General features: G+C 39.2%; 1 protein-coding gene across 2 annotated transcripts in view; it reads left to right on the top strand.

Annotated features, from left to right (window-relative positions):
* The window catches only part of SOS2 (SOS Ras/Rho guanine nucleotide exchange factor 2), a gene marked incomplete at its 5' end in the record, with an annotated part of 54,354 nt that overhangs the window by 17,096 nt on the left and 12,090 nt on the right, over positions 1–25,168 (top strand). The window contains 10 exons of one of the 2 annotated variants that reach the window (XM_081999806.1): positions 1,170–1,334; positions 2,045–2,248; positions 3,769–3,912; positions 8,192–8,302; positions 10,487–10,585; positions 16,604–16,731; positions 17,107–17,762; positions 20,425–20,506; positions 21,191–21,313; positions 24,779–24,882. In XM_081999806.1, coding sequence (XP_081855932.1) covers positions 1,170–1,334; positions 2,045–2,248; positions 3,769–3,912; positions 8,192–8,302; positions 10,487–10,585; positions 16,604–16,731; positions 17,107–17,762; positions 20,425–20,506; positions 21,191–21,313; positions 24,779–24,882 — 1,816 coding nt within the window. The remainder of the gene's footprint in view (positions 1–1,169; positions 1,335–2,044; positions 2,249–3,768; positions 3,913–8,191; positions 8,303–10,486; positions 10,586–16,603; positions 16,732–17,106; positions 17,763–20,424; positions 20,507–21,190; positions 21,314–24,778; positions 24,883–25,168) is intronic. The other variant, XM_081999807.1, reaches the window with a different exon arrangement.

The raw sequence follows: 25,168 nt of genomic DNA, 5'->3' as shown, positions 1-25,168 counted from the left end.
AGGATTTTTTTAAATGCTAAAACAGGACTCTGATTTTTAGATTAGTGTTTAATAACTTTTAGATTGGTGCTGAATCAATAGACTCAGGCTGATTCAAAGACTGCTCTTTTTTGGTATTTCTTTTTTCTATTGATTTTACTTTTTGTTCAAAGCTTAAAAAATGCTTTTCTCCAGTGGTGGCATTGTTGCACCAGAGTTTCCGGCTGCATTGAGAAAAGATTATTCAAGCATAAGCAGAAATTAAAGCACTTTTTCAGGTTGTAGTCCCTGTGTTCTTCTATACAATGTCTCAGTCTATGACGGTTAATGAGACTGGAAGAGATGTCAGGAAAGAAAACGACGTTAAATAACACCTTCCTAGACAGCACTGGCTTTCTTTTATGAAATCTGGTTTAGAAGTGTGTGGACATAGTTACCTCTGATTTTTAGAAGATGCATCAAAATGTTACAAGAACGAGACTACCTTATTCAAATGCATGAAACCTGTATTTATTCCTGATGGTCCTGTCAAAAATAAGAGGCCATGTGGTGCGTGCTCTGCAGAACATGGAGCATGCATCACAAGAAGAACGTGCAACATTCATCCTGGGTTTTTTTCTGTTCAATCTTTAATAATTAAAGTTTAATTACTTTATGTAATGCAAGGATGCAGATAGCTTAGTTATTCAGCCAAATGTAAAGGAGGGACTAAACTGGATTGCAGTACATAAAAGGTTGAACATAGAGCCTATACTTTCATGAAAGACAATGTTTTCCATGAAGGACAATTCAAAATGAAGCGTGCTCTTTTCTGAAGAGTGCAGACTAGGGCCAGGGTCCTGCAATAAGCATAGATACAGACTAAAATTTAAGTACAAGAGTGGTTCCAGTGAAGTCCCTTCTTTGAAGGAACCCTATTTTTAGGACTGTCATTTTTAGAGGAGGGATTATTGAAAGTTCTGTAGCTTTTCATCTGTTAGTATATGGCAAAATAGGACAAGGAAGTATTTGCAAGCACTTCCTTTGAGGCAGCTGATTACATTTGATGTCCTTTGCCCTGCCTGTTACATGGATGTAAATTATCAACACAGACAAGATCAATTTTAGTAAAAAACTGAATGTGTTAATTGTCATTCCAAATGAATTTGTGGACTAAATAGCATTTTTCCCCTCTTGTTTTCAATTTGCAGGAAGTCCTAGGTTATAAAGTAGATTACCATGTCTCTCTGTATATTGTGGCTGTCTTAGAATACATCTCAGCTGACATTTTAAAGCTGGCTGGAAACTATGTTTTCAATATACGGCACTTTGAAATCTCCCAGCAGGACATTAAAGTATCAATGTGTGCTGACAAGGTAAGGAGTTGGGATTAAAGTAGTCTTCTGGACAGATACAAGGGTAGATACTAGAGGGTTGGTTTGGGGGGGGGGTGGTGTTTGTTTGTTTGTTTTGGTTTTTTTTTTTAGAAAACTTACCCAAAATAGGATAGGAAGGAGAGGCTGGTCTTATTCAAATAACAGAAGCTTCTCCCCTTGTGCATGCCAGACCTGTCATAGTAAAGACTTAAGTTGAAGTTAAGCCTGTTAAGTTTTGGAACAGTAGTAGTACTTAGAAAACAGTGTAAGGACGGAAAATTATATTGTCCATTATTTCTCAGCTGTGTTACTGTCCTGATGTCGCTTTGTTATGACAGCTCGTTCCTTCTTTATATTACAGAGAAGACATTTAGTTTTCATCCTTATAAAAATGAGAAACATTTTTGTTTGATTTTGTCTTTATCAGGAGGGTTTTGTCAAAGGCTTATGCAAGATGCCTTGTTTTCAAAGTCAGTTCTGCATGAATTGTAACTTGTTTTCTAGGTCGTGCTAACTTATAAAGGGGAAAATGGCTTTGGCAACTGATCCAGCCTTCTGCTGCCAAAGTTTAAATATTACTCCCTTGTGAAAGTAATCACAGAAAGTATTGTATTAAAACCTCAAAGGGTTTCTCTGAACACATTGAAATAGCTGACCTTGAGCCAAGTGTAAATCAGACTTGCATGTAATTTTTTTAATTTCTTTGCTAGGTTTTGATGGATATGTTTGATCAGGATGACATTGGTTTGGTTTCTCTCTGTGAAGACGAGCCCTCTTCTTCTGGGGAACTCAATTACTATGACCTAGTGAGAAATGAAATTGCAGAAGAAAGACAATATCTACGGGAGTTGAATCTGATAATAAAAGTATTTCGGGAAGCTTTCCTATCAAACAGAAAACTGTTCACACCTAATGTAAGTCCTTTAATAGGTTATTGATATGTAATGCTAGTTGCTCCATTAGCAGTCATAACATAACAATTTTACATTAACTGTGTTGGAAGTAAAATGAAATTTGATTTATTGTATGTCTGCATAGTGAGTGTTGACCGTATATGAAATAAAATGGAGGAATTGCCTTTAATAATATGAAGAGTACTGCTCTCAGAGTGAAGCTTAATGGACACGATTCCTCGTCAGACACCAGCAATAGCTGGAGTCCTGTGGTCATGTAGGTAATAGTTAGACTTTTGCTTAACACAAAAATTAAGTTACCTACCTGCATGTACAGTGAATGCAGACGAATGCTTGAATTGACATTTGAAGTCTACCCCAGGGCACCCCATCTGCAGAAACTGCAAGTAAAACAGCCCTTGGCTCTGGATTCTTTAGCATGTGACTGACTGTGAAGGGAATCTCTATTTGATAAATGATTGAAATATTTCATTGAAATTGTATGTGCGGCAAATTCTGTTTTCAGGATGCTGGAGTCTAAAAAGAAAGCACAGCTCTTGTAAGAAAAGAAGTAATAATGAGAGATCAGTGAATCCTTCCTGTGGGAGGAAGTAGGAGGGACCAGGCCAGCAGAACCTGAACTGGGATTCAGTTCAGCAGGTTAAAAAGAGAGGCAGCAGGAGACTTTCTTATTACAGCCAAATGTGGAGGTTCCTCAGTAGCTGATAGGCTATCAGAGGATTGTGCAAATGTGGGGACAGAATTCAAACGAAAATGATGGGAGGAGAAGGGAGCAATATTTTGATGCTGAGGAATATTCTTTTGTTATATTGGAACAGGTATAAGAAATTTCACGATTTATTGTTCCCACAAAGAGATTGCCATGGTCTTGGCGCTGGCAGGAGGTCAAGCAAGCTCTGCGGTGTTAGGTTGGGGCAGAGAAGGCTTTTGAGAAGTGTGTTTCAGAGGGGTCAGAAGAAGAATGCAGGTCGTCGGAAGGGGCTGCCTAGTTGGGTGTGTTTGCGGTATTTGGATTTGAAAAATCTAAAAGCAGAATTTGGAAAAGGAAGCTGCCGATTCCTCCTCTGTACCCAGGTAGTATTCTGCTAACGTAGCAGAATAGCTGCTTTAGTTTTACCTGTGGTTTAGAGGATCTGACCTTGGAGCTGCTTTATATTGTCTCCTTCCTGTTGTGTCCTGAGAGACAAGAATCAGCAGAGGGGAAGAGAACAGCTGTGAATTGTGGCTGAAAGGGCCAGGTGTTTCTGTCTAAAGCACTGAACAGCCTGTACCGGGACTGCTACCGCTCCGGCTGGAAGGATGGTGTGCTTGCTTTCACTGGGGTGAGAATTGTTCAAGGCTGGATGTGCCCAGACAAGCCTGCAGGGCTGGGAAGACCATGTAATTTAACTTTCTTCCTAGGTTTTTGTTGGCTCCTCTCCGTTTACATCTTGGTTCAGACTTCATGAAAAATGCTCTGATATTTGCATAAGGAAAATAAATTATTCTAAACACTACTAAGATAAGTTTTATGTTTGCAGGATATCGATGTGATATTTAGCAACATTTCCGATATTCATGAGTTGACAGTGAAGCTTTTAGGATTGATTGAGGATACTGTTGAAATGACTGATGAAAGTAGTCCTCATCCACTGGCTGGCAGCTGCTTTGAGGATCTTGCAGAGGTACAATGTTTTGTTGTTTTGTTTTTCTTAGTAAACTTTTGGTCATGACTGATATCTCTGATAGATTCGCAGCTGTATAAAGTCCTTTTAATAACCTCTGAACAGAGATCTTCCCTACCTGTTCTTTAGTAGGTAAGCTAAAGTATGTTTTCTAACTGTCACAGAAATGATATCAAGCAGGTAAGCACAAAACTAAAATTAATTAGGAATTAATTGCTATGATCGTGTAGGGTTGTGGATTTGAAAAGTAATTATCTGAGAGGTTTGCTTCCTGAAAGAAGGTGGTGCTTCAGTTTTTGTAGGCATTGGTGTCAGGCCCAGGGCTACCCCAGAATCATACCAGCTGGACATAGATCTACAAGATGAGTGACTTGTGTTATGCTGGACAGTGAGCTAAAGCAAACAAAATATGTTCTTAATTCAGGCAAATGCATTGTGTGTGTTTGGAGTGGGAAATGCTTCTGCAAAGCAGTAGCTCTGGGAAGGAATGAAGTACCAAAACAGCCGTGCAACTGAACAGAAACTTACTATTCAGTATTGTAGCAAACATGTAATTGATACCCACTGACCTATAAAATAGATATTAGAGAGTAGGAATAAGGGAAAATACTGCACATGGATTTGGTGTGGCTCATACTGGAACATTATTACGTTATTTTGTCAGTTGTTTTTTTTTTTAAATGGGCGTTGAAATACTGGAAGGACTAACAGAAGACAGTCACAAAGTAAAGTTTTTGAGAAAGTGCTTTACAATGACATAGAGCTCAGTTTAGTGAAAATAGGATAGGTATATAGGTACTTGCATGACCTGAAAATAGAGTACAGAATGACTCTGGAACTCAGCAGAGGTGCACAGCAAAAAAGCAGTATATGAAAGGCAAGAGGACAGTTCAGCTTAGAAATACACCATGCCTTTTTAACTGTCAGGGGAGCTAACTCTTGGAACAAATTACCAAGGTAGGTATGAAGTTTTTGCTGTCTTTGGACATGGTTAAACTGAGTCTGCTTTTTCTTGAGCGGTGTATCGAGCCAAGTTTTCTGAACCAAAACGTAAAGGTTATCATGTAGACCATGCGGACTTGATCACGGAGGAAGTGAAATGAGAAGTTCTGCCCTGAAGGAGTGAGAGAGTATCTCAGATGAACCACATGGTGAATGTGAAGTTTATGCTTTTTATCTTAAAATGATGATGCTTATAAAGAAAATTACAAGAACACTTTTATTTCACTTTTATATATGTTCAATTTTTTAAATCTGAGGACTGCATGAAGACACCAGTACCATTAGGAAAACAGTTACATGAAGAATATGGGTCCTTTAGCCCATGTGCCTCTCTTGAATATGCCATAAAGTTTCGCTGGCGTTACTTCGATAAGCCACTCGTCTGACATATCAGTAAGAAAGTCCAGTTGACTAGGTCAGCTCTTAAGATGGCAAAGCATAATTGCTTATACAATGATAAGGAGAAGCAGTTGAACAATGAATTAAAATAAGTGGCTATTATATTAAAGCTGAAAGAAGGCTTAACATTTGAAATAGTACAGCACTATCCTGGAAAACATACATATCTCAGTTTATTGCAAAAGCTACTGTTAGGTTTCCTGTGCTTTAAGGGAAACATCCTTTTCAATTAATAAAAATAGCACTTGGTTTTCATAAGCTGAAAAACTTAAATAGGAGATGAAGAACAGATTATTTTTCAAACCTTTGTTTTATGCAGGTAGTAAGTCTGAATTTACTAATTTGTTAATATGGAGCAAGACCTACGTAATAACTAGGCTGTTCATTTGATCATCTCATATGTTGAGATAATCCTTCTATGAGTATTTGCAAAAGGGATCATTAAAGAGAGATATGAAAGTGAAGTGTTTATTTGCTCTGCCTATCTTACTGCCAGGCTTGTTCGCGTAGTGTTTCCATCATAAAGGTCCTTCAACTTATTTGAAAGGATAATTAAAAACAAACAACCCTTGCAAACTGGAATCTTCCTGCTTTGTCTGTTTTTCTGCATCGGTTCTCTGGAAGGTTTAAACATAAATATTGTAGTGTTTTTGAGATAAGGAAGTATGGGGAAAATAAAACAGTTTTTCCTGGTATGGAGGAAATTCAAAATCTGATGCTTGCCACATGTGAGTGGGATCTGGATATTTGTTGATATGCTGGTAAAAAAATTTTACTTAGTAGTAACTTTTACAGTTCTAACTACTACAGTCTGTTTTAATGATTGCTTTAGATAATCTCTTTAGTCATGTTCAGCTAGTGGAAGGAGAAGCTCAGGACTGAGGGCAAGTGTGTCTTTGTGCCTATTTTGAAGCGGTCTTCAGAAGGCAGCTAGTAAAATGAGGTTATTATCAGTAGATTGTAAGTTTGTTATGCTGGTATTTGCATTTCCATAGCAGAAGTTTTAATATCCACAAAGCAAAAAAGGTTGGAAACCAGTGCACTACAGCAAAAGGGGCTGGAATGTACCAACACCAATCCAGAACTGTATGCTGCATTAAGATCATTTGTATCAAGTTAATGTCTCCATATGTCAGCAACTTTTACAACATTGCAAGTGTAAAACACCTTCATTTTAATTAGTCTCTTGGGGAAGATAGCTTAATGCTGTTTGTTTCAACCTTATGTTCAAAAAACCATTTTGAACTCAAAATACTGATTAATGTCTGGGTGGAAAAAACTGAAAACACTGCTACCGTGCAGTAAAAAGTTAAAAAAGACGGCACAGGATAAGGGTCTGGCTCCCTCCGTAGATTCACCGGCAATGTTACATTTTGAGTAGTAGTTCCAGCCCTGCTCTCTGTTGTATCCTGTGGTGCCGGAGACCGAGCTGGAGGAGCAGCTGCAGCCATCGCCCCTTCGTGCTTACGGGCTCTGGATGCAGCTGAACTCACCCCCCATGGCTGGCTTACTGCTTCTGCAGAGGTTTATGTTCATTTTTTCTTGGCTTTCATGGCAAAGAGAAACTGTTTATGCAGTGTTATTGTCCCCTGTCTTTAATTTGTTTTTTGTAAAAGAAGACACACACACACCCCTCCCGTATTGTATGCTTGCAGGTAGTGGGCAGGTGTGGAGTATATCCCAAAAAAAGGCTGTAACCTGGGTTCAGGTTCTGCTCAAGAAAACCAGCCTGTTCAGTTCTCTTCAGCTGCTGCTGAAGTGCCAAACCTTCCTCTCCTTTCCCCCTCCCCCAGATACAGTCTAATGCGAATGGACAGCAATGATGAGAACTTGAGGAGGAGTTGAGAGTGATGATTACAATTTGCATGTGAAAGGAGAGTGCATTCTGTGCCTCTCCTCCCCACGAAGAGTTTAATTGCAGCTGCCCCATGAGTAAGGTGGGAAAACCCCTGGACCCTCTGCTTGGGACTCTGCCTGAATGTTCAAATGAGCCTTTGTGGAGCTTAGTACTCCCACATTTTGCAGCACGTATTCTGACAAGCAGTTCTGCGTTAAGGTGAACAGTCGTATGTGCTTGTTGTGCGCATCGTGCCATCAGCAGCAGATAACCTGCTGGTTCAGGAGTGATTCAGCCCAACGGATCTGCAGAGGCTCAGGAACAGCCTGACAGGCTTTGGAGCAGGTGATCTATGGGCAGTCAGAAGTTAACTCCTGCAGAGATTCCTGTACGGTCAGGTTTTCGTCCCATCCTGATGTAGTTGATGTTACAGTATCGCAGCCAGATACCCCATCCAGAGTCATGATTTTTGTACCTGAAACCCTTAGTGCCATTAGAGGACATTCCTCTGACTCTCTTTTGGCCTAGCTACTTTGTCCCAGAGATATTTTCCCAGCCTTACAACATGGCCAGAAAAGTGTGCGTAAGTCCAGTTGCTTATGGCTGACCATTTTTATGTGATGTACCACAAAATGGTGGTGGTACAACAATGCCTCCTTACGACAGTCTCCAAAGTTCATCTGAAGTGTCACTTTACCTGCACTTCCTTCCTTACTGGTGAATTGGACATAAATTGCCATTCTTTCTGAAATGTGAGTGGACTGAAAGCAAGAACTTTTCTTGGTTCCCACTGCTTCAGTAAAACAAAGTTTGTGTTAGTGATAAGTATGGTGAGATTGAAGAATGCTGAGAAAATGCTGCGTGCATTTAAAATTTGGAAGTGAAAAAGGTTTGTGGTTTACTGAATATTTGTTTTGCAAAATTGATCTTTTCTTGAAAAGTTCCACTTGTGTATCAGCTTATTAAAGGAATTAATTGTACCAGCTGGGATGGAAATATCTTGCATCCTTCATGTATGTATATAATTCTGTTTTCATTTAGGAGCAAGCCTTTGATCCGTATGAAACCTTGTCCCAGGATATTCTCTCTCCACAATTTCATGAGCATTTTAATAACTTAATGGCAAAACCTGCTGTTGCTCTCCACTTTCAGGTGAGTGCAAATGAGAAATACGAAATTGCTTTTAGTTCTTATGTTTCAAAGGTTTGGATTTTGTCCGTAACTCTTTACTTTCTACTGAGGAAGAAATCCTCTAGATTCTGTTTTTTCTTCAGCGTAAGATACTTGGATTCCACTTACTCTTGTGAAAACTGGACACAGACCTGACCCATCCATGAGTCTTTTGCAGTTTTTTTAATACCCACATGAGACTCTCTTCCTTAAGAATAGAGGGTGACCTCTCATACCTGCCACTTCTGTTTTGCCTTTTCATTGCAAACACAGGCATCCAGGCACAGTATTTTCACCTTCTTCTTTACGTATCCCAGGTCCTCTTGTTTGGCATTGAGGTGGGAACTGGCAGTTTTTCTTGAATCATTTCTTTAACAGGACTATCCAGCAAGATCATGTGTGATTTTTTTTTTTTTCTTGTTTTTTTTTTTCTTTTTATTACTTCCTTCTGCCAGCATGGCAGATCTGTTAAAGACTACTGTTCAGAAGACTGAGCTTGTGTTCAGAAATGCACTTAGAGAAGCTGCTGAGCAAGTGTTTGGTCAGTGATGCTCTCAGCTAAACCCAGTATAGTAGAGCTTAGTTTGTACAGTTCACTGGGGCCTGCATCTCTGCAATCTGAGATTCCTCTGAGCCATTCCTTCAGGATGAGTGTTTCCTTTTCATCTCTGAGCACTTGGTAAGCTGGATCATCTTGCTCTTAAATATTACTTGGTGAGTGAAATAAGGCTCTTTACCCACCTCCCTAGGAAATTTAAAGCCCACAGCCCTAATCCAGATTAAATTTGTAATCAAGTCATTTGACAATGAATCTGGCCTCCTTTCTGACTCTCCGTAGAAAGGTTTGGGCTTTCCTAGGGATGTTCCTTGACACTGCTTCTCCAAGCTGGAGTGAAGCGGAGGAGGTACAAGCTCTGGGCCAGACGTGCATGAGCTGCCTCTGGCAATTGCAGAGAGATGCAGCCAGAAGTCTTAAACAGGGGGAGAGGCCATTTCCAAAAAGGAGATCAGGTAATACAGTTCCTATTAAGTAGTTATCTTGGTATGGAAAATGGCAGGGATTTCACCATCCTTTGGAAAACCTCTCCTCATCATTGGGAAAACATCCTCCTCACTATCTGAATGATTGTGTTAGTTCTAACTGCTGGGAATGGGAAAGGATTTCTAATTAATTTTCTAAGTCAAACTTTTCTAAGTCACAAAATGTTTCTCATTTTTTGAGGGAGAGGAGATACTAATATTAATTTCTTCAGTACTTGATGAGACCTCTGTATTTTTGTGGCATATTGCATGTAAATTGAAGCACAGCATACATAATTGGTAGGAGAGGACATCAGAGGGAAGTTGGTGACAGATCAGACTGTACAGGGGTCCTAGCTGGTCTTTAACATTCCAGTGTTTTCTTTAAATTCTGCTGCAAACTGTGGCCCACAGTAAAACATGTTATTTTGGAAGTGGGTATGAGCTTTGTTCAAAATAAGTCCAAGCATTTTCTGCATTCTGTGATGTGGCTGTTGACTGGGGAATAATGCACGTGCAGCTTAGCCATAGACAATGCATTATTTTTAGGTGTTGTCACATTGAACTAATGCTATTAATCAAGTTCTGCAGACAGTGCTGAAATACAAAGGTGCTAGGGATTGCGATATGAGCGCCTCTGTGAATTAAAGGATGCTTATAAACTGACTTGTGGGTAATGTGGTCCTCTAGCTTCTGTAATTGATTTGCTGCTTCTGGCAAATACACAGACCATCCAACTGGCTGCCTTTCTAAGGAGACAGATTGTGCCAGCATTCGCTGGAGGGCTTAGGGGTGTTTTCATTGCTACGGGTTTACTAGTGAGTATCAAAATCCACCATAAGCTATTGATGGAAAAGGCTGCTTGTAGTGCCTGGAAGAGGGTGTTCACAGGTTCTTTTTGCTTGATGTCAGAGCATTTCTTTGTCTCAGAATCTTACAAAGAGTCTCATTAGACAAAAATGTTATTGCATACTTTATTGTCTTCCTTACTACTAGATATAAGCATGGAGTAATGTAGCTCAGAAGGAACACTCTGGATACGTCTAGCACAATCATCTTGCCTAAAGCAGTACTAACTTCAGGGCCTTCTCCAGTCCCATTTTGAGTATTTCAGTGTAAGTAATCCTGTTTATTTTTCCTTTTCAGTCTACTGCTGAAGGGTTTAAAGAAGCTGTACGATACGTCCTCCCACGACTCATGCTTATCCCAGTCTATCATTGTTTGCACTACTTTGAGTTACTACAGGTAAATGAAGCCACACTCTTGTTTCCTGCTAAAAACAATTCTTAATGTGGAGAATTTGAGCTTTTAAATAGGCGATTGATTTTACTTAGTGCTTCTGAAAATTGAAAGATATGAAAACATTAATTTGACACCAATCAGTATATGTCTGAAAAGTCATGTAAAAAAAGTCTTCAAAAGCATCTGTTGCTCCGACACGAACATTTGACATAATTATATTTCATTACACAATCCTTTATTGAACTTGAGTTCTAATGTAGTTTAAAATGTAATATGCAAATCTAATTTCTTCTTTCCTTGAGTTCTGAGGGTTTTGTCCATTAAGAAAAAGCTAAGCATAATTCAGATCAGTATTCTCAGTGTCAAGTCACACTCCAGTTGCAGCTCAGCTGATCTTATTTTGGGGGTTGGGGAGGCACTTCCTTTCAGTGGAGTCAAGATAATCCATGCTTAATGTTCAGCCATTTGTCCCGAGTCCTAAATGGAAAAGATACAGCAAAGAATACCATTTTTCACAGCATACCACACCTTCTCCATATCGAGGAGGAATGAAAATAAGTGCTATTATTTTCTGTCTTCTAAGAAATTACATTGATGAAATGTCAGACTTTATGGAATTCTGATTTAGATGATTAAAAGTTATTGCTGTAGGACATATTTCAGTGATCTGACCATACAAGTTGTTTAGCTTGGCATCTAGTCTCTATTTATGAGCAATTCTGCCTGTTGAGGCAGAATTTTATTTACTTATTTTAGAACAGCCTCTATTGGTTTGAGCACAAATCACTTGCACATATTTTATTCTGATATGCACTAGCAAGGTGGTTCACATCAGTAGATATTTCCCTTGGGTATAACAGCTAAAAGCCAAGAAGTAACTAAGCATATATCGTTTTGCTTACAAGCAAATGTTTTTGCTGTGAGTTATGAGAAGAGAGGCCAGCAGTCAGCAGAAATTTAACATCTGAGATCTGTAATAATCATTCTTGAATAAGAAAAAATAATGTTGCTGTAGAAAATGCAGTATCTTGAAAAATACTTATATTGGAGCTTTTTTAAAGTAACTGAGGATAATGTAAAAAAAAGTTTCTATTTGCCCCATTATGTTGGGAAAGTTTGTAATACTTATAAGGGTAAGTCAATTATTAACTAACTGGAATATACTTAAATTAAACAGGTGAAATATCCTGTGGCTATAGCTGGCATTTTGTAATAGCAACAGAAATTACACTTTTAAGTTCTCAGTGTAAAAAGTTATACTAGCAGTGTTGTACAGGTTTATTGTATGGTCTTCCTTTGTATTTTAAAGGGTTTACTTGTATGAAGGAAGAAAAGGAAACTTTGCAACATAGAACTTACATATAATACAATATAAAATTTCCTGAAAAGAATCTCAAGCCAAAGTAATACGAATTGTTTTAAGACCAGGTCTGTAGTTAATATCTGGCACATATTCCTTTTTTCTTTTTTTCTTTTTTCTTTTTTTCCCTTTTTTCTTTTTTTTTCTTTTTTCCTTTTTTATTTTTTTAACGTTTAGTCTTGTTTTCATTATGTCTCCTGTGATTTTTTGCATATCCTGATTTAGATAAGTAAAAGTAAGAATGATATATTGTGACCCATGAACCACACATCTCCAGTGTACGGATTCCCAATATTTTGTAGAAAGGTTTAAATCCAAGTGGTCTCAATAAATTTTAAACCTCTAAGCATTTCTATTGATAGTTTAGAAAAAAGTCAACAAAGCTTAAAAAAACCCACAACCCAAAACAACCCTAACCATCAGTGAGCTTTTCTCTAGATTACTCCACTGTCTCTATTGAGAACAGAAACTTTACGTTGCCATAGTTTTAATTTTTGCCTTCATAAAGCTTATGTTTCTACAAGGACATCCTCCAAAAGAAAATAAACTGATCAGAGAACTAAAGGATGACAGCAGGAGCACGGTTCTGCCAGCCTTGCTGTGAAGCAAGCACTGGTAGCTTCATAGATATGTCTCTTTCAAAATAGTGTAACTTCCCTTTCCGTAAGGGTCAGCTGCATATGATAATTCTCTGGAACTTCTTAAAATGTTCTTCTTTCACGTTTAAAAGACATAATTGGATTAGTGACCTGTATTATGCTGAAGGTCAAGCTAATTAATGACCCATTGTGCCTTGAAGCTGGGAAATGGAGTGCATCAGTGTGAAATTAAAGAATGAAATCCTATGCCGCAGCTTTGGGAGAATCTAAACATTCAACTGATTTTACATGCTGCATAGTGTTTGTCCACTTTTTAGGGAAACTTTAACATATATGCCTTACTGCGCCGAGTTTTGTGTGATTTCAAAACTTAAGATTAAATGCTTTGCATGCAAACTTGGTAGTTTTTTCTTTAGTGACAGGAAGGGGTGGTTACTATTTATGTTTTAAACCACAGCACAGAGAAGATAGTTTGGTTTTGATAGCCTGTCTTAAATCTGTAGTGCTGCAAGAGTTTTTTCTGTCTCTTGGAGACTCGGAGTCTGCTCGTAACTCCAGTTAATATTGATAGGATCAGGTTATACATGCACATTCTTAACATTGCCTAAGATCTTTGAAGAACAAAATCCAGCAGATAGTGCAAAAACATTTGGTTGTTACTTTTATTTGTTTTTAACTTGGATACTACAGCAGGATGCTGCATGAAATATAATAGTATATGATACCTTTTTTAACTAGGAAATTTTAGTAGTTAAAATGATGAAGTATGACCTTTATCCATAATATACAAGATTTCTGAACAGAATTAAATTCAGCTGCAGAGGCTGACACTTGGCTGTCTTGAGTCTTTCTAACCTTGTGAGCATAGAGCAGAGATCTTAAATATCGCTCTGTAGTGAGTAATGATAAATACAGAATCTTTTGTTGTGATCGCTTCAGTTGCAGGTTTAAAATTTGAATTCTATGTTGTATTTTGAAAACATCCTGAATTTACAGCAGTGACTTCTAAAAAGCAGTGGTGTTAGGGATATTTGTTCAACAATACTAATATATTATAAACTGTTGGTACTGCTTCCTTGTTACCATTGTATTTGTCTCTAGGAACCTTGGTTGAAAAAGACCTAACAAAAATGGAAGCAGAAAAGCAGCAGAATACTCAAAATATTTTCATGGCTCCAGTAGGGAGAGAAGCTAAGATTGAGACTGTTGCTTCTAAAGAAGGTTACCAAAAAAACCCTACTGAATTGGGAGGTAAATAAAATAATGATTGATTGACAGAAGCGCAGGCCTCCATGTTTGCTCTTTTGCAAAATAGCAAAACTAAAATTAATTAAATTAAAAGTGTGAAAAGCTTGAAAATTCTTTCAAGCTGCAGAACTTTTCTCCTTGGTGCAAAAACCTGTTTGCGCAGCCTCTGGTGCAGGGTCTGCATGAGAGACTCCTCTGCCTAAGCGAGAGGCACCAGGGTTGGATGTCGTTTGGAGACCCCCATGTTGAATTTGTTTGGTTTGTCTGCTTTTCGTTAGCAGCCATATAGCGGTCACCAGGAAATAGCCTTTGAACACCTTGAGTCAGAGGGCAGGCCCTGATGTCACTTTAATGTTGTTTGCTTGTTCAAGTATTGACAGAAAATGAACCTGCTGTGGGTTGTTTCGGAATGACTGACGATAGCAAAAGTTGAAGGTAGTGTGACGTCTTTAATTGATTATCAGACTATTCAGGTTTAAAACACTGTGCTTGACATTTCCAAACATAAACACCTTAATGCTGGCAGTGTAGAGGAGATCTTAATGTTTCATCAGACTTTCAAGCTCTGGGTATGTGTTCATAAATGCATCTTTTGATGCTGATTTCCAGCGTTCCAGGAAACACTATTTATTGAATGCAGTGCAGAGAACTCAAGGAGTCATATAATTCATCTAAATCCTGAGCAAGATGCCAGTTAGATATATCACTAAAATCCTGAAGGTAAGCAGAGGTCTGTTCGTGTCCATGTTCAAGTCCAAGAAGGCTTTCCTCTGCTGACTATAGAGTATATCCTTCCTTCTCATGCGACTTGCAGGCAGAAGATTATCCCTGATTCCAGGGATGTTGTTCCCAAGCAATGCAAAACGTATGAAGTGTTCCCTCTTTTGATCTTTTCTGCTGTCACCTAATCATTGACAGCCATTGACTGACGGAGAAACCCCAGTCAGTATGCCACAGGATCATATTCTACATGATACAATTTGTTGAGTGAACGTTGTTCTTTATTACTATTTTCTGATAGTTTTCTGTACAATAAATTGAATAGTTAATATTCTTCATTTATCATCACTGGTATTTTAAATATATCTGGCATAAGCAGGATCCCCTTTTCCCTTTTCTAAAGACTTACATTATTTTCTCTGTCTAGTAAGCGCGTTATGCTTTTGCATCTGCTGTTTAATCAGAAAGATGCTCGTTAAGAACTGACATTTGGAAAAGCAGATGTTAGTCCAGTGATTACAGAGAATGAGAGATGCTTCAGGTGATCTGCCTGATCTTCAGGAATCCATGCATTAGGGTGTAGAAATGGATTAGATTACTCCCAAATGTTTTTGGTTTTGTGTTTTTCTTTTTTAATACAAAAAAGGCAAAACATGCCATTTGATGTCTGTTAACTGCCAAGTGCAGTTCCCTTTGGAAAGTGGATGCAAGAAACTCTGTTCAGAACATGTGAGGAGAACGAGTATTTTATCAGACTCGGTAGCTTTCCCCACCTTTAGGATTTTGCCTTTGTCATCTTTTCGCGCTGTTTTTATGTTCTTTGCATTTCTGTGGCTGATAGTAATGAAAAGAAGGGTTTCCACAGAGGTAGACATCTTATTTTTCCCTTCCCTGTACTGTTCCTCAGCTCATAAACTTCCCAGAAATTTTTGGCCATGAAACTTTCATTTCTCTAATCTTCAAGATGGAGGTTGTTTGGGCATGTGAAAAATAAAAATTTCAGTAATTTAAATTAGATGAAGAGAGTGGACCAATCTGGTCAAATCCTGTTCTCTCAATTACTTTTAGAGGAAGCTACATATCCTTGCTGAGGGAACATAGTGGGGAAAGGAAAAGAAGGCTTCTGCCATGCTGAATGATTGTAAGTAAGATTTCTCTTAAAGTATGTAGGTGAAACAATTTATCCAAAACTGCATGGCATATTGTCTTGATTTTGTCCAGCAATCTATTTGCTTGAATTTAAAAATAATAAAAAAATCATACTATCTTGAACATGAAAGGGGTTAGAAAGAAAAATCTCTTTTATTTGTATCAGTAGTATTTTAGGTGTGGTCACCTTAAAGAACCAAAAAGAGGAACTCTTTGAATAGGCTTTGCTCAAAGCATATTGCTACCAAGTGTATGGCGATACGAAAGCCTGTTGAATTTCTTAATTCACGAAGTTTCTGCCTAGTGGTGGAGACGGATCTAGCCTTTATAAAAAGGAAATACGCTGATTCTCACGGCCTTTACATTTTGCTATTAGTAGCAAATCTTGAATTTCAGACTTCTTTTTACTATGTTAGTTTGTACCTTGCAAAATTGACATTTCTTCTTGAAATAGATGAGTTTGCTGGAGATGGCAGAATTTAAAATGGTACGAAGCAAAGAGAGAATCTTGGTCATTCTGTTCTTTAAATGTGCTCTAAAATGAAGTTAATTTACTCATTGAAGGCATAGTATACATAGTTACATAAAACAGCATTTAATTCTTGGCTATTTCAAACCTCTAAACTAATAAAATCAGCTGTAAACCGGACATTGTTGAAAAAGGTAACAGGAAAAACAGTATCTGACTATTAGCATTGGCTGTTGGTAAAGGGTTCTTTCTAAACTCCTTACTGCTCTCTCCTGTTGAGTATCTACTGACTTCTGAGTATCTGACAAATGTTTGCATAGACAGTTTTGAGTGTGCTTCTAGTAGTAACTCTGTCATTGACTTGAAGTCACCGGCTTCACTGAGCACTGTAGATAACACTGTAAGAATGTTTGTCAGTCTTCCTACCCTTCTATAAATCAGACAAATCTGAAAGAAAAATGTTTATTATGTCACAGCAATTGCAGGAATGCAGTGAAGATGAAGAGGATCGGGAGTGCTTAAAACAAGCCATTACTGCTCTTCTGAATCTGCAGTGCAGCATGGAGCGCATTTACAGCAAACACTCCCCAAGACGTCGGCCTGGGTAACAATCCACAAACTACCCTGGTTTCCCAAAGTTGGCAGAGAAGGAGATAAATGATGTGGAAGGAATTGTAATTCTTTTCTTCTTAGATAACCTGTGTATTTCCTTTTCAAGGCATGTCTTTGTGCCAGTTTTCATTGTAAATGGACTAGCAGTCGAAAACCTTCACGGTCCACTTCTATGAATAATGTCAGTATCTTACTCCTTCCCTAGGCAAAGCAGCGCATGTGGCTTATTTGGAACAGTAAACTTGGTTAGGGCATATTTAGGGCAAAGAATAATGATACAAACAATTAATTTGGTTGATTTTTTTGGTCTCTTGGGATGGTAAATGTGGAATGTGCCCATCGTGACTTTTTCTTTTATTCATTCAAGGGAGCCAGTCTGTCGCTTCTATAACCGACAAATAAGAAGCAAGCACTTGGCCATCAAGAAAATGAATGAAATCCAGAAAAATATTGATGGCTGGGAAGGCAAAGATATTGGGCAGTGCTGTAACGAATTCATAATGGAGGGAGGCTTGACGAAAATAGGAGCCAAACATGAACGCCACATCTTTCTCTTTGATGGTTTAATGATCAGCTGTAAAACTAATCACGGTCAGTCACGGCTTCCTGGTTACAGCAATGCGGAGTATAGACTGAAGGAAAAAATTATCATGAGGAAAATACAGATTATTGATAAAGATGACACACCTGAATATAAACATGCTTTTGAACTGGTGTCTAAAGATGAAAACAGTATACTGTTTGCTGCCAAGTCTGCTGAAGAGAAGAGTAATTGGATGGCAGCTCTGATTTCCCTCCAGTATCGCAGTACTCTGGATAGGATGCTTGATTCTGTGTTATTGCAAGAAGAAAATGAACAGCCACTGAGGTTGCCCAGCCCAAACGTGTATCGTTTTGTAGTGGAAGACTCTGAGGATAACATTGTTTTTGAGGACAACTTGCAAAGCAGAAATGGCATTCCTATCATCAAAGGAGGAACAGTTGTGAAATTAATTGAAAGGTTAACCTACCATATGTATGCAGGTATCCTGTACATTTGTTATGTGTATGGTTTTTAAGGTCATGCTTGTATGGGTGATGAAATGAATCCTTTTATCTTTTGTTTGTTTGGGTTATGGTATGGTTAAATGTAAAGCAAGACTTGCAGGGGAAAAAAAAAAAAGACCAGTATCTACTATTATATCAACTGGCTTTGCTGGCAAAGCTGTAAGAAAATTTTGGGTATGCAAGCCCTCACAAAAAGAAAGTATCAGTGGTCTAATAGGAACCACTAATGTGTTTCCTGAGACCATCATGGCTAAAGCAGTGGTACTGTTACAGGCTGTGTGACTGTGGAGGAATAAAAAGGTTGGAGGTTGTATTTATCATACTTCAACATGCCGCTTTGTGAAGTCCCTTGGTAGAAAAGGATGCAAATCACAATCAGCATTCTTCAGACTTTCCTGTGAAATACTATCTTAAAGCTACAGAAATGAAACCTTGAAGTAGTTACATCAAGTGCTCATGTTGATGAAAATGTTAGATCTTAGGTTTGGAGTGAAAAGCATGCACTGAAAAGGGGACGCAGTGAAGCCGACAGAAGGATGCTGGTGGAAAGTGGTGTGCAATTTTTGTAAAACTTCTCAAATAGTAACGGTCTCCTTTGTGCTTTTTACAAAAGTGCCTGGTATTTTGTGCCTTACAAAAGTATGCCTTTGTAAAACTAAGGCTAGATAGAGTGTATTAAAAAAATAATTAAATATTAGCATTTTCCACATTGAAGGTCAAGTACTTGCCAGTTTGGCCTTGGCAATCTTCAATGAAAGCATTGCCTCTTGGGTTTCTATGTGCTCTTTCCAAACTGCTTGGAACCAAGACTAACAAAATCCCCTCCCTCAGCCTCCACAAGGGTATTTCAATGACTAACAGCATGTGGAGGGACTCTAAGCAGATCTTGGTGGTGCTTTTTGTTTCTATTTACATTTTTTTTAACCTGCTGGTTTATTGTAGGTTTGCCTTAGTTTCAGATTTGTTTGAAGCAGGCTTCGCTGCAGCACACAGCCTCTGCATTCCCAGAATGACCCCTGTCGTGTCAGAGAAGTCCCCAGTTGGTACTGGGATACCATGAGAGGTAGCAGATGCAGAGTTAATAAACTCTTGAATTTAAATCACGAGCCCCTATTAGTAGCACATTGCTTGTATTTTCTATTTTATTAAGAATGTCATTTGCAAAAATAATTTAAAAAATAATATAAAGGAACCTACACAGGTTAGAGAGCAGAGTAGCAGCCCCCATTTTAAGAGAACTGCAAGATCTTGTCTGCAGAGCTGAGATACTACCTGTGTGTTCAGTAGTAAGAGGAAGATTTACTTTCAAAATGTCGTAAATAGTACTGAAGAGTCAGTGTAGATGTGACATGGAAGCAGAACAGGTTGGTGCAGGACTAGGGTGCAAACTCAGCAGCATTATCACAGAATGAGTGCACTATTACCTTTAGCTTGCAAGCACGTTCCTATATATGGATCCCTTAAAAATGTTCAGCAGTGCTCTGCAGGGAATTTAAGCCTTCTTAAAAGCAATGCTTGTCTTAATCTTTTGTGGGCTTATTGGAAGAAATTCACTGCCCGCCTGTTCGAGACTGCTTGGTGCAAGCTACCTGTACCTAATGCTGACAGATTCAAGGCTGTTTACAGAAGAGCAAGAAAAAAGAAACTCCCGACAACCCAAAATCCACACTTCCAAGTGAGCATGTGCACATGCAGCTTCTCTGGGCCTGGTTTTCCTGTATTTCAGCATTCATTTGCTCCCAGGCAGCTCTGGAAGCTGCTGCGTACCACGCAGTAGCAGCCTCTTGCCACTGTTACCCCTGTGAGGGGGTCTGCTGCAGGGATGTCAGGATTAGGACCAGATGATGACCCTTCGTGGCTCACAGTGAAGTCATTTGTTTATCAGCTTGCTTATTCACAATCTACGAAACTGTACAAGGGAGTGGGATTAAGAGATGAAGGGAACAGTATTTTTCTTTTAATACTTCTAATATAGCAGAGCGGGCCCAATAAAACACATGGTAGCTTGCGGATAGGCACATCTCACGGTAACACACCTATCGTAGTGGTGAGAAAAGGCAGGAGGGAGGTGTGGTGGCTTGTGGAGATGCAACGTCTTGGAACTGCTGCAGGAATTCGCTTTGTAAGGCCTGTGCTGCTTGTCATGTTTTCCCCGCTGACTGCTCTGCAGAGGGTAGTTGTGTGCTGCAGTGGTGTGGCTGGGGCAAGTGTGCAGTCCCCACTGCCAGAGGTCTTTTAAGAACAGGTAAGACAAACGTTTTGTCGGGGTCGTATAGGTATTTTTGATGTCAAGAGAGTAGACAGCCTAGTTCTACCATGTTTTCTTTAAGAGACCATGGAATAAGTGCATATTCAGGGAGTGCAAGCCATTCCACATGCCGAGACTGAGACACGGTTTTTGAGAGAGCATAGTATGTGCAGTTGAATACTTTTAACAGGGGAAATGCATCAAAGAACTAAATGAAAATTTCACAAGCAGTATAATTTCTGATATTTTTCAAATTACAGTGCTTGACTTACAACCTTAATGTACTTTCTGCCCTCTAAACTTTTTCTGTGGGTGTATGTGTATTGTATTTCTGATATTTTGCAATTGGATAAAAAAAACCTCCATCATTTTCTTATTCTCTCTTTACAGATCCTAATTTTGTACGTACTTTCCTTACCACATACCGCTCCTTTTGCAAGCCCCAGGAACTGCTGAGTTTACTGATTGAAAGGTAAGTAGTGGTCATCCTGTCTGAAGATATTGAAAGGCTTTGTGTATTTACCTGCTCCTTTTCCGCTCGGGTTCTCAGTGCCATGTGCCACACATTTTAGGGAAGTTCGTAAAACAGTACCTTTTAAAACGGGATACAGCGATGCAAGTTTTTAATGCAAGCTTCCTTTCCCCCGTTTGTTAAAATAGTTACCTGAATTAAGTATTAGCTAGAGCACTTGGTGTGCCTCAGCTGTGAGGTGGTAATGTTTTGAACTGCTTAACTTGATCGTGAGAGTGTATTCCAGTATGCCTAAGCCTCGATGCAAATAAGAACGGAAATGTTCTAAGCAGTTTGTTTGTAAGGCACAGACTCTTAATGTAAACAGCATTTTAATACAGTGTGATAAAGCTGCTCTTAAGCTTTCTTCTAATCTTCACTTAATCAAACTAGCAGATAGTTAAAAACCTTCTATCCTAGTCTAGACATCTTGTGATGACCAGAGAATTAGGGAATTACCAGGGTGAGAGCTGGGTGTGTTAACAGTACATAGCTAGGGAAGGAGGGAATTCCAGGCAAACTGGATATTAGATGAGTGAGTTTCACCGCACTGAATTTTTTTAAATGCAATTGCTCTTCATGTCCTACATAAAGGGCTTGTGTTTTATCTTAATTGCCATCAGTTTTTGGTGCTTTTATTCATAGGTTTGAAATCCCAGAGCCTGAGCCTACCGAAGCAGACAGGCTGGCAATCGAGAAAGGGGAGCAGCCTATCAGCGCAGACCTTAAGCGATTTCGCAAGGAATATGTCCAGCCAGTACAACTCAGGTTTATTTGCTTTTAAATTTGTTCTGTTAAAGCAAGATTTTAGTTCACGGATTATACGGTGATCCTGGAGACAGTAATCTCTTTTGGAGACTGCTGTGCTGTCAAGTAGGGACTTATCACTGTCTGCAACCAGACTAATATCCCAAATCATGTTCTGATTAGTCATACTGACTTCTGTTGCTGCAACTGTACTGTGGTTCTCTGCCGCTCACAGCTGTGATCACCACCCACAAGAACGTTGTATGGCTGCTATGCAAAGCGGGTGTGGGTGAGAGATGTACAACTGAAAGTGTTTCTGACTGCATTTTGAATGGATTCCTTGTTAACAGGCCCTATGAAGATAGTTTCTCTGTTTCCATTTTTTTCAGTCCTGCTGGTATTTTACTCCCTTTCCCAGCCCCGTTGATGTATTTGCACGCAGACAGGGAGACTCTTGTCTGTACTTCACATTGCAGCAGGCTGCAGTGAATCTTCAAGGTCTTGCTGACCAAGCTAACTTGGGGAACAATTAAGCATTTCTAGCATGAATGAGGCTAATTGTTTCCCTGAGAGGGGATCAAGTCAGGAGGAGACACAGATCACAACCAGTATTTGCCAGAACAGCTTTTATTCATTAAACTGTTTTTAGTAGTAGCATCAAGATGTTACTATTAATGGCAGATAACTATACACACCATACCCTCTGTTACCACACACAGTCATTCATAGCTACCTGTTTGGAGCGACAGCAGTTTACTCCAAGTGAAGGGTCATACTGACATGCCAGTACCTTCAGGGTAAGTGTTCAGAAAGTCATTTAGGGGTCCCATTTTCATCAGATACCTGTAGGCATATATACATATATATGAAAAAATAAAAAAGGTAAGTATGTAATACTGTAGTTTTTGTCAATATATAGCAGCCACCACCTTCTTGGATGTGCTCCAAGTTATACAACCTCATTGTAACCTTGACACTTGTGTGTGCTCATGGCCTTGTACAGATTTATCAGGCCCTTGGTGTTCTCAGTTTATCAGCTCCTGCTGGTTCAGCAGGACCACTAGTCTCCAAAGTTATCAGTTCTGGGGAGAGCTTCACGTGCTGCCTCTCAGCACATACTTTTCCTGGTTTCAGCTTGCTATTTCGTGGTACCTGTTTCTGCACCCATCCACATAGGTGCCTATAGAGCCCCTTCATAGAAACTCACACAGGATGGGCTTTTGTGACGTAAGAGTTTAAATATTGTTATGTTGCTTTTGTTGCTATTTTTTATAGCCTCCTGTACCAACTAGGCTTGAAGTTGCTTGGGGACCTCCTCATGGTGCCCCTTTGCATGGTACAAATGCATTTTCCTGCACCACTGCTGACTGCTGTAGCTGAGCAGGACAAGTGGTTACCAATGAAATGGAACCTGTAGAAAGGCTTGAGGCAGCAGTTAGCCATGTTTCTTGCTATTAATTTCCAAAAACAATTTACCAGTTTTGCCTTCATGTGTTAGCTTTGAGCTGTTTGAAACCTGTGCCCCGTTCCAAAGTTTCCAGGGTCTTTGGTTTTGGTTTCTGGTGTCTGTCTTTGAGAGATTAGGATACCTCTTACCGTGACAGCTACTCTTGGCTGTCTAATTCATGCTATTGTTGGTGAGCTGAGTCCCCTTACTGGTGCCCGCTTGGTGAGACATGTGGTTTAAAGCTACTATTTAACACACAGCCTTCGGTGACTTATAGTTAGTTTTTGAATTTAGGAGATACTGCATGTTTCTAGTAGCTTGAAACTCTTAACTGTCTTACAGTTGAAAATAAGTGTCTGAATTTGAGCTGTTACGTTAGTATGCACAGCACTTTGTAAATTGCAGTATTGTTAATAGCATTGAACTCTACTTCAGAGAGATCTGAGATTTGGGAAGAAGGTGGAGAATGTGAAGATGCTCATCCGTCCCTCCCTTCCTTCCTTCCCTCCCCAGCACTTACTCCCCATCTTGTAGAAAATGCTGTAGACCTGCTGTGCAGTACACAGGCATGGAAATGGTAATGTCTTTGACTAGATTAAATGCATGTGAGGTCATGAGAAAGAGGAGGCGCTAAGCTGGAAGTGCACTTAGCAGAGCCAGGCAATCTTTCTTGCTTTTTCAATATTCCTACCGTGGTATCTCAAAGGCAAAGACTGATTAGATAAGATCCTGTATTACTGTTATTGGGAACTTGTTTCATAACTTCACTCCTTTGAAGGTTAGAAGCTGTCACTGCTTTCCAGCTGAAATTATCTGTTTGGGTACCCATTCTTACATGGGATAAACCTTATTCTTTAATTTATACACTGGGAAGAGAACTATTTAATTTCTCCATGTATTCACAGAGTGCCCTTCATTTGACTAAACTAAACCAGCCAACTTCTTTAGTGCTCTGACTCACAACAGACTGGCAGATTACTATCAGTTGTCTGCCCTGTCCCTCTCAGATGTTCTTGCCCCAATCCTTAGGGCTGAGCCACGGCAAACAGTAGTCTGATACGCAGTTAGCACTGGTTTACCTTAATATCCTGCGCTGCGAAGAGTGGGGGAGTCCAGCAGCACTCTGCATGAAGCTGAGGCACTTGGGCAATGGCAATAGGGCAGGAGTAACGACATCTCACTGTACCTATCTCCTCCTCTGAGTCTGAGACTGTGGGCTCTCCATAAACCCCATCATCCTGTCCCACCTGTTGAATTGGCACAGGGAAAATCTGTTGCACTAGTTGATGTAGGAGATTCTTGCTCACTCTGCAAGTAAGGTGATATGGGGCACCCCAGTGAATCAAAGTTTTGAGGTATGAGCTCAATTTGTTTAGCTGAAAAAGAGGCAAAACAGTTTTCTATTCTGATACATGCGAAGAGTAGAAGGCAGAAGAGCAGCTGTAGTTCACTTTGAGAGGCTCTTTTTTTAGGGGTCTGTGTAAGAAAGTGTAGAGAAAATCAAGAGAAAGTTTAGTGTTATCCGTAAAGGAGGCACTGGATCTAATAAGCCATTTGTGTAATTAAAAAGTTGTAAAAGTAGGGCAGTACACTTGCAACAACTTCTAAGCTGAAATTTGTGTAATGGAAAGAAACAATTACAAAATTGTTTCTTGCCGAATGGGAGATCCTAATTAGGTTTTTCAGTTAAAAAAAAATTAGAAAATTGTACTTGAAATACTAGTTTTGTCTGATTTTGATACATTCCTCTTCTGAAACTACCTCAACACTAGCATTCTTTATGTAAGATTTAAAAAAACCACCAAACTATATATATGCTAAGACTGGAAAATTAGGTTTTAAATACCTGGGGACTTCTGTGGTCATTGGTGCCATGCTTAGTCTTTGTTCTACCCTTTTTTCCATACGTACTTTGATAGTCATCAGCTACCTGAATCTGTAACTCAGCTTTTGTAGAATTGTCATTCATTTAGCGTTTATATGTGATGAGCCTTAATAAGTCCTTAAAAAACATATTTTTTTTTTCTCTCCTTCCTCAGAATATTAAATGTTTTTCGTCACTGGGTAGAACACCATTTTTACGATTTTGAAAGAGATCTGGAGTTACTAGAGAGATTGGAGACATTTATTTCCAGTGTAAGAGGTATGGTAATTGGTGGTCCTGTTGTTCTTCCGCATTTTGGTACAACCTGCTGGTCTAATCCTGACAGCTTTTAGGCGTAAGAATATCTTACACACATGAGTAATTTTAATGCCTTTAATTGAGCTGTTTATGAGACTCTCCTTTACATGAGCAAGCTTTGGCCTGGAGCCTAGACAGCTACCAAAAATCACTTCAAGCATCATGATATTTAACTTAAGTGTATTTACTTGTGGACAGTAGTGTTCATCCTTGCCTGAGTCTACAGCAGGCTTATTAGAATTCAGAC

Source organism: Phaethon aethereus, assembly GCF_964289735.1.
Source record: "Phaethon aethereus genome assembly, chromosome: 5".
NCBI lineage: Eukaryota > Metazoa > Chordata > Aves > Phaethontiformes > Phaethontidae > Phaethon > Phaethon aethereus.
This window is presented reverse-complemented; position numbering and strand designations above follow the sequence as displayed.